Genomic DNA, 12,090 nt, shown 5'->3' with positions numbered 1-12,090 from the left:
TCTTGGCGTTTTTGGCGCAGAGCACGGTTCAAATTGGCCAATCTGTCTGGAAATGGTTGCCTGGGACACATTTAGTTGTTCTGCGAGCTGTTTTTGCGTCTGGCCATCGTCTTCATCCAGCAAAGCCTGCAATTTGACGTCCTCAAACGATTCCGGTGGTTTGCCGCGGTCAGCGTTTCTCACATCAAAATTGTTACTTTTGAACTTGTTAAACCACTCATTATACTGCATTCGACCAAGAGCATGCTCTCCGTAAGCTTCGACAAGCATTCGATGAGATTCTATCACCGATTTACCCAAATGGAAACAGAAAATTAATGCTCCCCGCAAATCGTTGTTTGAAGGCACGTATTTCGACATTTTCAAGAGCGAAAAAAATCACGATGTCATATGAAACTTGAAATGTTTGGTATTGGATATTGTTGACAGATGACAATACGCCAATTAGCACAAATGTTAAGTTCCGACAGTGCCTACAAGTGTGCCTACTAGCCGCTAGATGGCAATACCGGTTTCATATGTATACACCTGGTAATTGTAAAATGTCCAGAGATTTTCCGTTATTTTTTGTGATTTTATCAAAAAATTCCAAAAATTACTATAAATTTCCAAAAAACATGTGTATTTATTGTTTCTCAAATCGAACATTTTGTCTACATTTGCTACAAAAAATATCGTGCGCAACAGGTACCAAAAGTAGACAATTGAAACTCATGTGGACTTTGCAGTACTTGCCATCGGCTCATCTTCGAATCGTTGCCGGCTTGTCTTCTGCTCGCTTACATCTAGCCTTTGGCTCGCGTTCAACTCGCCTACGACTCACCTACAACTTCCCTCTGATTCGCATCTGGCTCGTAATGCATACTTCAAACTCGTGTGCTTTTGAATATTTATTTTTACTAGAAGTGCAGTTGGGGCATTTGGAATTACATTTTATACAATTTTGGCAGCATTTACATTTGTTATCAATATAATCTTGTTCGCAATTACTATGAACAAGTCCCTGCTTCGAAAAAGAAAATCAAATTTAAGCCAAACGGAGATTTAAATGATATAAGGAAATTTCACTTAACTAGGAAAAACCAGAGTAGATGTTAAAACTCATTTTGGCAGTACAGTACAGTTTTTCTAAAACACCACTCTTGGTTCCCAATTTATAAAAACTATATTCATTAATATAAAATATGACTGCTAATACATGCCGTGGAGTAGCTCTTCTCTATAGATGCATAGTCATGAGCGACAATTAATTAATTTAGGGTATGTAGAATTCCATAAGTCGGATTAAACGGAATTTGGAATTCCATAAGCCAAAGTATGAACAAATAAGCGGGGTTTTCGTAGATTTTTTAGAAAAGAGAACGATTGTCAAGTTGAAGGTTTTTCCATAGGCCGGAAAATGACGAACTGCTGCACATGCGCATAGTGGACTAGATCGATAATTCATTGTTTATAATCTGTTCATATCCAGCATTCTGAGAGCGGATAATGGCATGAGAAACAAATTTTTGATAGGCCTCATTGATGAAAAATATTGCATTAATGTTGTAGAAACTTTAAAGTTTCTAAAACAAATTTATATACGTGCCAAACCACATTGTGAGCAATTTCTATATGCCAAATTACATCGGAGATACTTTATATAATACAGAGAATACATCATGTAGCCAAGTACGAGAAAGCTTACTATTGTATTTTAGAGCAAAATGGCTTTGCACCTGTACTTAGTAATCTGTTAATTTCACACAAATATGTTCTAGATATAAAAATAATTCATTTCTGTGTGAAGATGCGTTAATAGCGCCATAGAAAATATAGGAAATAGCGCCATGAAACGTCGATCCTTTTCATTCGAAGGGATATGTATGTGCTGGGAAATGTACTTGATTGTTTTGAATAATTCAAATAAAACATTCTAAAGTTTAAATTTGTAATGTTCGAGGAAAAATGGTTGCAAACCAGATAAAATCACAAAACTACTAAAAAGTTCTGTTTTAGATTGTAGTTACCATACTGTTGGAAAACACTACTGAAAATACAATGATTTTGCATGTACTAATTGAAAGTTTTCTCAAGACACATAGATACATTGAATTTTATGTATTAATTTTTTTACACTAATTTTAATTTACACACGCTTGAATTTAAGTAATTCCATTTTGCACCTAAAAATTTTAAATATAGTTTTAATTTCCTGTATTTTTGTTGAAGAAAAAGGGGGATAAATAGGATACCTGAGCAAATTCCACAGCATCCTTCAGTTTTTCAGCAAGGGCGTGGTTATGTTCTAGTAGTTGTTCAACGTTCAGAAAAATGGCTGAAAGTTGTTCCGGGGTAAGAAGTCCGGCTCTCAACATCGGTCGGTGAAACTCCTCTAGGATAATTTTCAAGTCCCTTCCGTATTTCTGCTCTGTCTCCACGATTTCAGTAATTATCTCTTTTCGCTCAGCGCGCTTCTTCGAACACTTCCTGCATATGAAAGACGCATAAACGATGCCGCTAAAAAGTAGTAAAATATTTTTTTTTAATGAAGCACAGCAGAGTTAATTACAAGCATGTATTTTATGTTTTTAAGGCAGTTGTATCACAATTTAGAAATGAACTTATAATTAGTTAATTAATTGTGTTGTTTCCCTTGTTGTCCACATTTATATAGCCTTTTTCACAAAATGCATATGAAAAGAATACTCTAGTTAGAGAATCATTGCTGCTCTAGCAGCTGTCTTTATAGTGACAGAGAGAGAAAGAGAGAGAACTGAACTGATTTTTTTCTATGCAACGGCCGTCCAAACAATAAAAAGTATATATTAGTACACATATTATGCTGACACGTTCGTCCGTAAAATCTTACACTAATCAACTCCATAAAATATTCTTAATAATAACAGCTACTTCTTACTCTCTCGTCATACTATACGGATGATAATAATACCTTATAATATATGATAAAAATACATAATACATCATAATTCTTTCTCATAAAAAAACCAAGCGTAGCGTATGCTCTCTTCAAACTTATCCATACTTCAAACTCGAATGTATTCTAGTCAGCGCGATAAACCTTTTCGGTAATTGCTCTCTGATCATGTACCTACCCTCACCATATGATATGCTTTCTTTATTAAGCAGATGCTCTAACACTCTCGATTTGAAGCATAAAACTGATTCCGCCTATACCACCTCTGGAGGCAATAAGTTCCACAGCGTCATCGCTAATTCTACAAACAATTTCTAAAATGCTAGAGCGTGGCGAGACGGTTCCGGTAGTCTCTCGGGCTGGCGAACCCTTTATCAGTATTCGCAGTCTTACTCACCAATTCACTGTACAATTGCTCTGGTTTTGCGATTTCAGTGTTACATATGTTAACTTACCAATTAAATAAAGACGTTTATTCCCGACAGTAAGCCACCCCAACCTTCTTCGATCAAAAGTTATGTGCTCATCACGCTTGAGATAAAAAATAAGCTGTGTTTACGAAAAGCTTCGCAACTTGTTGTTCAAGAAATTTTGCACTGTGAGTTTATCGGTGTGAAGAATAAATATGATACAAAATCAAATAAGATAAGACAGAATGCGAGAGTACGTGAACCGCGGCGGATCGTTCTCTAGTTAGCCCAGTCCCTACTGAGACTTTTTGAAGAAGGACCTAAAGAAATTGTTAAAAACATTAGTGTCTTTCGTCATGGAATGAATTTGGAGTATGATTAAGGAGATCTTAGTCTGCCGGACTGAAATTTGTATTAATAAATTGATAGTGGCTGAGAATGCTGTACTTTCATTGACTTTGCATGAATCCGGCAAACTTTAATTTAAACATTTATAAAAAACATTCTGCATAACTAAACAAGCTGGATGCACGATTTATGAAGTTTCTATAATCTATAATCCCAAATATCTTCTAAACCACTTTATCTACGAAGAAATGGTTCGCGAAAAGGTTGACCAGCACTGAGGGGGACATTTGACTGTACCATCCATTTTGATCTTTGGGTCATTTTCAAGGTCAAGTAAGGGTTAGACCCTTTTCTTTAATGAGAACCTCTATTTTTGACTGCGGATTTGACAATAGCGGTAAATTTCAAGTAAAAAATTACCTGTGAATTGTTTTTTTTTATCTTGGGTTTTCGGGGTAAATAAACGCTTAAGATGCTTTACCAAAGTTGATCGAATGTTAAAGTGTACATCACTTGACCATCATGACCTTCAGGACAATTTGCAGGGCCATTTTAAGGTCAAGACGGTTTTTCTTAGATTGAACTCTGTGCCCGGATGCTACCAGTGCTACATTCAGCCACGGAGTAACTGTTCGAAATGCTCTCCATTGGCTTAAATACACAAACGTAGACGTCTTTCAAACCAGCGCACAGTTTTCAGCAAAGTTTCTCGAGAAATAGCTGCGGAAAATTCCCGAATTATTTCCATCAGATCTTCTCTGGTTGTGGATCGCTGAGCAAAAACTACATTTTCAATATAACCCCACGAAAAGAAATCAGGTGATGTTAGATCTGTTGAGCAGGGGGCCATTCGAATGGAGCTCCTCGTCCAATACATCTCTCATTGAAAATTAAGTTCAAAAACTCACGTACGATAAGTGCAAAATATAGCAAAGAACCATATTCTTAAAGCCACATTTTTTGTCTGGTTGCTCAGGTTGCCAATTAAATAGCCATTTAATATTCCGCACCACACCATAACACTCCATCGATTTTGATGATACATCGACCTATACTAGTAAGGATTTTCGTTTCACCATTAATGATAGTTATATCTATTGAGCTGTCCGTCGCTGTAGAATTTGCTTTCATCTGATAAAAGTACATATCGAAAGAAACTAGGATCATTTTGTACCATTTGCAAAGCCCATTGACAAAAATTAATATGCGCTAAAATATGATGGGGCCTTAGGACTTGCATTACATTAATGTGGTAGCATGATCGATCAGAGATCTTCAAATTTTTGATGCTGTACTTTGTGGTATACCTATCTCTCTTCTAATTTACCGAGTACTGATTTGTGGATCAACATGAACAGCTACTAGAACAGTTAGAGCTCGTGTATCATTTTCGTTGTATTCATGGTGTCGGCGTTCAAGAATAAGAATCCAATTGCGAGCTCTTTCAGTCAAAGTGTTTATTGTTAAAATAGTAGGATTTTTTCTCTCTGGGAGCCGTTCAGTAATCAGCCATATTGCGAATTTTCTTTGGAAACTATCAAAATATCACAAAAATTAACTCATGCCTACAAAAAAATCATCGGGTCACAGAGTTCACTCTAAGAAACATCGTCTTGACCTTCAAGTAACCTTGAAAATCGACCTGAAAGTCATGATGGTCAAGGTGATGTACGCCTGAACATTTCATAGACTTTTGTGAAGCACTTTAATTTTTTACCTTTCCAAGGTCTCAGGAACCATTTTTTTACACGTTATGTTTGACGTGAAATTTTCCGCTCTTTTCAAATCCTCAGTCAAAAATAGGGGTTCTCATTTAAGAAATGGGAATACCATTTGACCCTAAAAATTGACCTTAAGGTAAAAATTGATGGTACACTCAAGTATTCCTCTCGGTCCTGATCAATTTTTGTCTGAACAATTTCTTCGTATATAATGTATTTGATCAGATATTTGAGATAATAGATTAAGATGGGTCACCATGTATAAATATAGGCAGATAGACAGATAGATAATTAGGACAATATATTTTGTTTTGTATGACGAGAGAAAATCTTTAAGAGAAACCCAGCTGAAAGGTGGGTAGTGTCTGACACTTACCGACTAAAACCTCTCCTTCCGCGTCTATTAGAGACCTCTAAGCCGCGTGAGTATTACTTCAAACTCGTTGGTCACCTGCGGCAATTGACACTGCGGTCTTCTTCGGTACATTTCTGAGCAATATGTCTGGGACTGTGACAACGAGAACACCGGGTTTTGGCACTGTGCGCCTTTGCCTGACATGCCTTTGCATGACATTATACACATCCTACTTTTATTCAGCCCGTCAGATCCATCTTTCTGGCAGGCACTATGTTCAGCTCAACGAAGGCTAGCACACAACCCTTAATGCTCTTTTTTGTTAATTTAACTGAAGAAGAAGCTCCAATGTGTTCCCCGTGACCGCCTTGAAAGCTTCCTCGATATCTACGACATCAGTGGTCTCCAAGAGGTTATACATCACCGGTTTTCCTTTTGGCAGGAGGTGCCCCTGAGAGGGCAGTTCTAAACCGCTTTCTGACCTCCTTTGTGGCTTTGAGCTCAATAAGCACATAACCAGATTTTGTCTGGCTGATGGCCTTGACCGAAACGCTATGGTCTTTAGGCTTGGCACTCGCTTGGATTTCCTTCAAGATATCCGCATATTTATTCCCAGCAGCAGTCCTGATGGCAATAGCCTCTCTAGGAACTCTCCTCTTCGTTCGCATCTTTGACTGACAAAGTTGCTTCTCCCGTTCTGAATCCTATGCCGTTCATTCCTCTGCTTCCTCTCCGCCAGTTTTAGCTAGCTTAACCATAATCATTGTATTGCTTTCTAAAAGAGGGAGGTTTCTAATAATTACATACATTTTCAATTATACTTTTTTGACATATTTTGATTGACCACATCCATAGTACTTCGCAGCGATATTTTCTATATTTGATTTTGATAGAACAAAGGAGAATAGTCCATTAAAACATTCATCAATCCAAAGCACATTTCCGAGAAAATAGATCACAAGGATGATCATTTGAACCAAATATTATGAGTACAGTTGCTGCAGCTCGCTTTTAGGATCTTCATACATCTCCGCCATTTCCTTTTCGTGTTTTGAAGGCTTGGAGAATAATTTCAGGTCTCGAATGCACCTTAAAAGATTTCCTCATATGTATTATTGTACCAAATATATTTCAAAGGATTTAAAAGGTTTCAAGTAAATTGAAGAAAATCTCGGAGGATGTCAAGTTATATCGAAGGACTTTATACATTTCAAAGTCATCCAAACATTTCATGATATTTCAAAAGATAACAAGGAATTTAAAAGAATTTGAAGAGATTTTAGGGGATTCCAGTGCATTTAGAAATATCTCAATTGCATCCGCCAAATTGCTATAAATTACGTGGGAATCCTACACGTGATTTAGAGTCGTTAATTCCATGGAACCCAACTTTTAGTCCTTTTTAATCCGCAGGTAGAATCCTAATGAATCAGAGGCATATCTGGACATACAACTTCATTCTTTTTAATCCGTCTGTCAACATGAACATCAATCCGAAACAATCCAAATCCGTATTTCAATCTTTGTTACATCAAAAATTTAAAATGTTAATTTAACTACTAAAACTAGGTGCAACCTAACTTATCATGTGCGACAGCATTACCGATATTCTTTGAGTTCAAGCCTATCCTTGATAACTGTGCTGCGTTTGGTAAGAAAGAGACCGCAAGATATTTGTAGTTTAACCATGGAGGGATAAGAACTCAGAGGATACCGATGATCGACCATTGAAAAAACTACAGTTGCAAACTGTACCGTTTTCAAATTACAAGGCTCGCGAGTAACGAATGACACGTAGCCGTACAAAAGAAAAATGTAATTGAACACCGACAGTCTTAGTAGACATGAAAATTCTTCACTCGAGAAAATTGAAACTCTATTCTGCAAATTATTTGAAAACTAATTTTAAGATAATCGTGTCGATCGACATTGTTGCACAACTCGTGCCGATCCACGTTTCATCACGGCGCGTGATTTTTTTAAAGCTTCAAGTGTACATAAATCCCAGGAACATCCCTGCTAATTGTCTTTACGTATCAAGCAGCCTCACTGTCTACTGAAAAAACGAAGTACGAACCGTTTGATTGAATATTTCCTTGACGAAGAACCGCTGTGACTAAATCGCGCACTTCTATCTCACTGCGAAATAGTTAACTTGTTTAAACCTTGTACTAAAGTCCTGTCGGCTGATACATTCGGTCGTTGTTAACTGAGTCGTTTCCGATTAAAGGACGCTCTGTTAACGTGCGTGAAAAAAACTCAAGTGTGGATTGAGTAGCTAGTTTAGGACCCTGTATCGCAATTACCACTACTGTAATGTGCTTGTGCATTGTTTTCACAATGCACAACCCAAAGAACCTATAGAACTGATAACTGACAACGTACCCACAAACAAATAAAATTGTCAGGCTTTATCAACCTGACATAATGAGCACTCTGGTCTCTCTCTCTCTCTTTCCAAATTTCCGTTCTACCCTTGCCTATTTGCTCGAGACGTAATATCTTTTTTGGTCAAAATAATCCGAAACCGATACAAATCCGCTTCTTAGTCCGTTAATTGAATTTGAATTTACATTTCAATCCTTGGCAATCGAAATGAATCTAGATGAATGCAATACTAAACCGAAAAAACCTTTTAATCCTTCTGGATTCTTTCGTCTAGTTGGTTATACGATGCGACGCGGCTCAACGTGGTATGAGTCTGTATATATAGTCGTTATCTTTTTTCACACCTTCTTAATGGCTTTGGTTTTCGACAGCTACTTTCTTTAAACCGTAGGTTGAAATATTTGAAAATAACTTAGGTGTATCTAAAACAATCGAAAAGCTACATATTCTTATAAGTGATAAATCGCGTTAATAAGGTTATAAAGTATCAAATTCTCACTTATGGGTGTCTATAGCTTTTCTATTGTTTCAATTGCGCCTCATATATTTTCAGAAATTTTACTTTAGAGTTTAATTAAAACATCCGCCGAAATCCGAAGCATCTAGTAAGCATGATGTATTTACAGGTCTTGCTTAAAGACAGAGTACTTAAAGCATAGCAGCGGAAGTCGACGTGTCCGATACGGAAAAGTACCATATAGAGTGACCTATTCATGAAAGGGTAGAAACGCGTTCAGGAAAGACGGGCAGAGAACTATATAGTAAAAGTGTCACATCATAGCCAAAGAAAATACATGTGCGAGTGGGAAAATCGATAGATGCTAATTGATACTTAATATGGTTAGTTCGATAAGAGACTTGTGCTGGAAAGATCGATTGGTGGATATATTCCATCTGAATCAATCATGGGTAGGTTACTTTTTAAAAGGAACTATTTACAGTTATCGTCATATCACGAAAAAGTAACAGGTTATCTTGCATCTTTACTGTTGTAAAATGTAACTTTTTCTTAGTTACTTTTAATGCTACTTTTGTTTTTTAGCTTTATGTATCCTAAGGAATATATTAGTGCTCATTTTCATCTTTTTTATTTTTTTTATTATTAACAACAATTGTTGTTTGAAAGCTGCATCGTTCAATCTAACACTTTTCTAGTTTAATAATATATCTGCCATACTGAAGAATACTACGAAAATAAGCCGATATATTATGCATAATGGAAGTGGATTTGTTAGAGAAGCAATTAAATGTATTGATTTTAACAAAAGACTTGCGAAATACATTTTCGAAGTAAAGGAAAAAAGTATCAATTTTTCTAGTTGCTGTTACTGAAAAAATGTAACTAGTTACCAATTCTTTAAATATTTGAAAAAGCAACGTCGTTATCATCATAGTTGCCAAAAAAGTAACTAGATAAAAGAAACTAGTTATTTCGCATGACCGATTTAAATTTATTGTAACGGAAATAATGTAGGTCGATCAGACGTGAAAAGTCATAACAACGTTTGTAGAATAAGATCTCCAGGTCAAGCAAAGTGAGACTTTTTTTTAGGATACTTACCTCTCTGTAAGTAGTGAGTCAAATCGTTGTTCACAGTCTTCACACCATTTGGAAGCCTTTGACGCAATTTGAGGGATGTTACTAATCAGACTTCCTTGATTAGAAGGCGTAGTTCGGCTTCGAAAACGTCTGCAAACAACTCTACGACTACTGCTGGCTTGGCTACTTTCGGAACCCACGCCACTGTCAGTCCTTTCAATCTCAACGGTTCTTGCCTGTAAAGAGCACAGTTTTGGCAGTGAGATATTTAGCTTTTTATTAAGTATTGTATATGGAAGTTATTTTTTGAAGAAAAATATTTTAAGAATATCTCAAAATTATATTCTTGAAATAATACTAAAAATCTTACTTTAAGATTCTCTGGAGAACTCATGAGAATAATGTTGCAATCTTCGCTGCTATCCGAAACGTTAGATATCTGAGAGCTTTTGGAACTAAGATCACCTAAGCTTGTTTCCTTCTGCTCATAAAGTGCTTCCAGTTCCCTTTCTGCATCCTCCTGCTCTTCTTTTTCTTCGTCTTCATCCTCCTCCGCGGGTGCAATATGATCCTTAGAATTAATGAGGAAGTGTAGCAGCTCAAATTTAGTCGACAGATTCTCTTTATCAGAAGAACAGGAAGCCTTATTGAAGAACCCTTCTGGAGTTTTAAACAGGTGGGATACGACTCCTAACTCAGCAGTACTAATTTTCTTGAACATTTCATCAGACAAGTAAGAATCCAGAAACTGACCTGCGTTGGGCTTTTTGTGGTAAGCTTCCTTGAACTTGTCGCCAAGGTACATCATATCTTTGAGAGAGTCTTCTGTAGGGGGAGGACACATTGGGACGGATGGAGGTTCGTCCACGATTTCTTCGTAGATCGGCTCTTTGATTACTTCGTAGGGATTTTCATTAATAAAAATATTCTTTGAAATAAAATCGCTTTCGGAATTTAAACCCGATGATCTTGAGTAATAATTTTCAGTCTCAAGTGTCGATTTCGAGCTTTCATATACCTTGCTCTTTAGAACATTCTGCTTCAAGATTTTCAATATAGCTTCTCCGCTGCTTTCATCAATAATTTTACAATTTTCACGAACTTTTCTAAGAGAGTCTTCAAATAATTCGGATATAAAAGATTCTTTGGAGAGAGTGGACCAACTATTGAAGGCTACGAGATCTTGTATTTGAGATTCTGATTCTGATCTGCAGGTCTCCTCTTCGTAGTTAGAACAGTTAAGTTTATGGTTTGATGACTTGGATCTTCTGCTGGCCTCAAAAACTTGATTCTCATCCCTTAAAGGAATATCCACACTCTTCTTAACCAGACCTTCACTGATCTTAGATTTTTCCTTCTCTGAAATTGATTTCACGACAATATTTGACTTGTAGTTTTCTAAAATGACCAAAGTGCGACTGCGCGAAGAGTCTTGGATCTTTTCAGAATTGTTAGAATTTACTGAAATCACGGTTGGGTTAAAGACACTCTCTTCACCACCAACACTAATGGTCACCTTATTATTCAACTCACTTCCATCCGAAACGTCCCCGTTGATAAATATGGATGTTTTACTCGACCCAGATGAAATGTCTGATCCAATCTGGAGTCTATGTATCCAACGTGAAGCTCTAGGACTTACTGTGATTTTGCACACATTTGTCTCTACTTCTCCAACCACTATTTTGTCTGATTCTTTCAAGAGTCTCTTAGAGGTCGAAGAGGTTGTAAAACCTTCGGGTGCACTGTCTTTAATGTTCTTCCTTGCCACTGAAGAGACTCGCCGATAGCACTCCAGCTCCGTAGTTCCAGGACCGCTAACATGTCTGTCTCTGGTGAGGTGCTTAGCTTTCCCTGGTGGCGGTGACCCGCTTGTAGGCCGCATTCTGCAAAAATGTTCTAAGTTTCTTATGAGCTTTGTGGGATTTTTTGAATCCAATTTAAAGGAAAACTGTTCTTCTGCTCTAGTTGGTAAATCCTTGATTGCTTCGTCTGTTTTCTTTGTAGCTTGGTATGTACTAAATTCTACGGTTCTTTTCTCTTGGGATTTCTTTGTCGCAACAGGTGTAGAGATGTCTTGTGCTTTCCCTTTGACTTCCACCGGAATCTCGTTTGGACTTGTTTTCGATGAAGCTATTTCTTTCGCCCTATCAAAAATACTCACACGCATTCCGTCTATGAAGCCAGTGTCATCGGCGTAGAGCCTTGTCCTCGAGTTTGAACACTCGCTTTGACTTCGAGTCAGATAAGACTGTCTCAAGTTTTCTGGAAAGATGGGGAAGAATTATATAATGAAAATAGTTCTTGATTTGTAAATAAGTCTAATGTCCGAAACACTAAGTTCCAAACCGCATGTTCCAAACTCCAAGGCCCAATGTCGTAATTTTAAAATGTACAAATAATTCAATAAA

The 12,090-nt window shown here is 37.0% G+C and overlaps 1 protein-coding gene across 15 annotated transcripts in view; it reads right to left on the bottom strand.

The window, feature by feature from the left end:
• The window catches only part of LOC117174109, an 829,515-nt gene that overhangs the window by 463,930 nt on the left and 353,495 nt on the right, over positions 1–12,090 (bottom strand). For all 15 annotated transcript variants that reach the window (XM_033362864.1, XM_033362872.1, XM_033362867.1 and 12 more), the window contains 3 exons: positions 10,050–11,944; positions 9,701–9,915; positions 2,235–2,499 (listed from right to left, as the gene is read on the bottom strand). In XM_033362864.1, the coding sequence (XP_033218755.1) occupies positions 2,235–2,499; positions 9,701–9,915; positions 10,050–11,944 (2,375 nt within the window). The remainder of the gene's footprint in view (positions 1–2,234; positions 2,500–9,700; positions 9,916–10,049; positions 11,945–12,090) is intronic.

This window comes from Belonocnema kinseyi, chromosome 6 (genome assembly GCF_010883055.1).
Source record: "Belonocnema kinseyi isolate 2016_QV_RU_SX_M_011 chromosome 6, B_treatae_v1, whole genome shotgun sequence".
NCBI lineage: Eukaryota > Metazoa > Arthropoda > Insecta > Hymenoptera > Cynipidae > Belonocnema > Belonocnema kinseyi.
The sequence above is the reverse complement of the archived record's forward strand: the minus strand, read 5'-3'. Positions and strand labels throughout refer to the sequence as shown.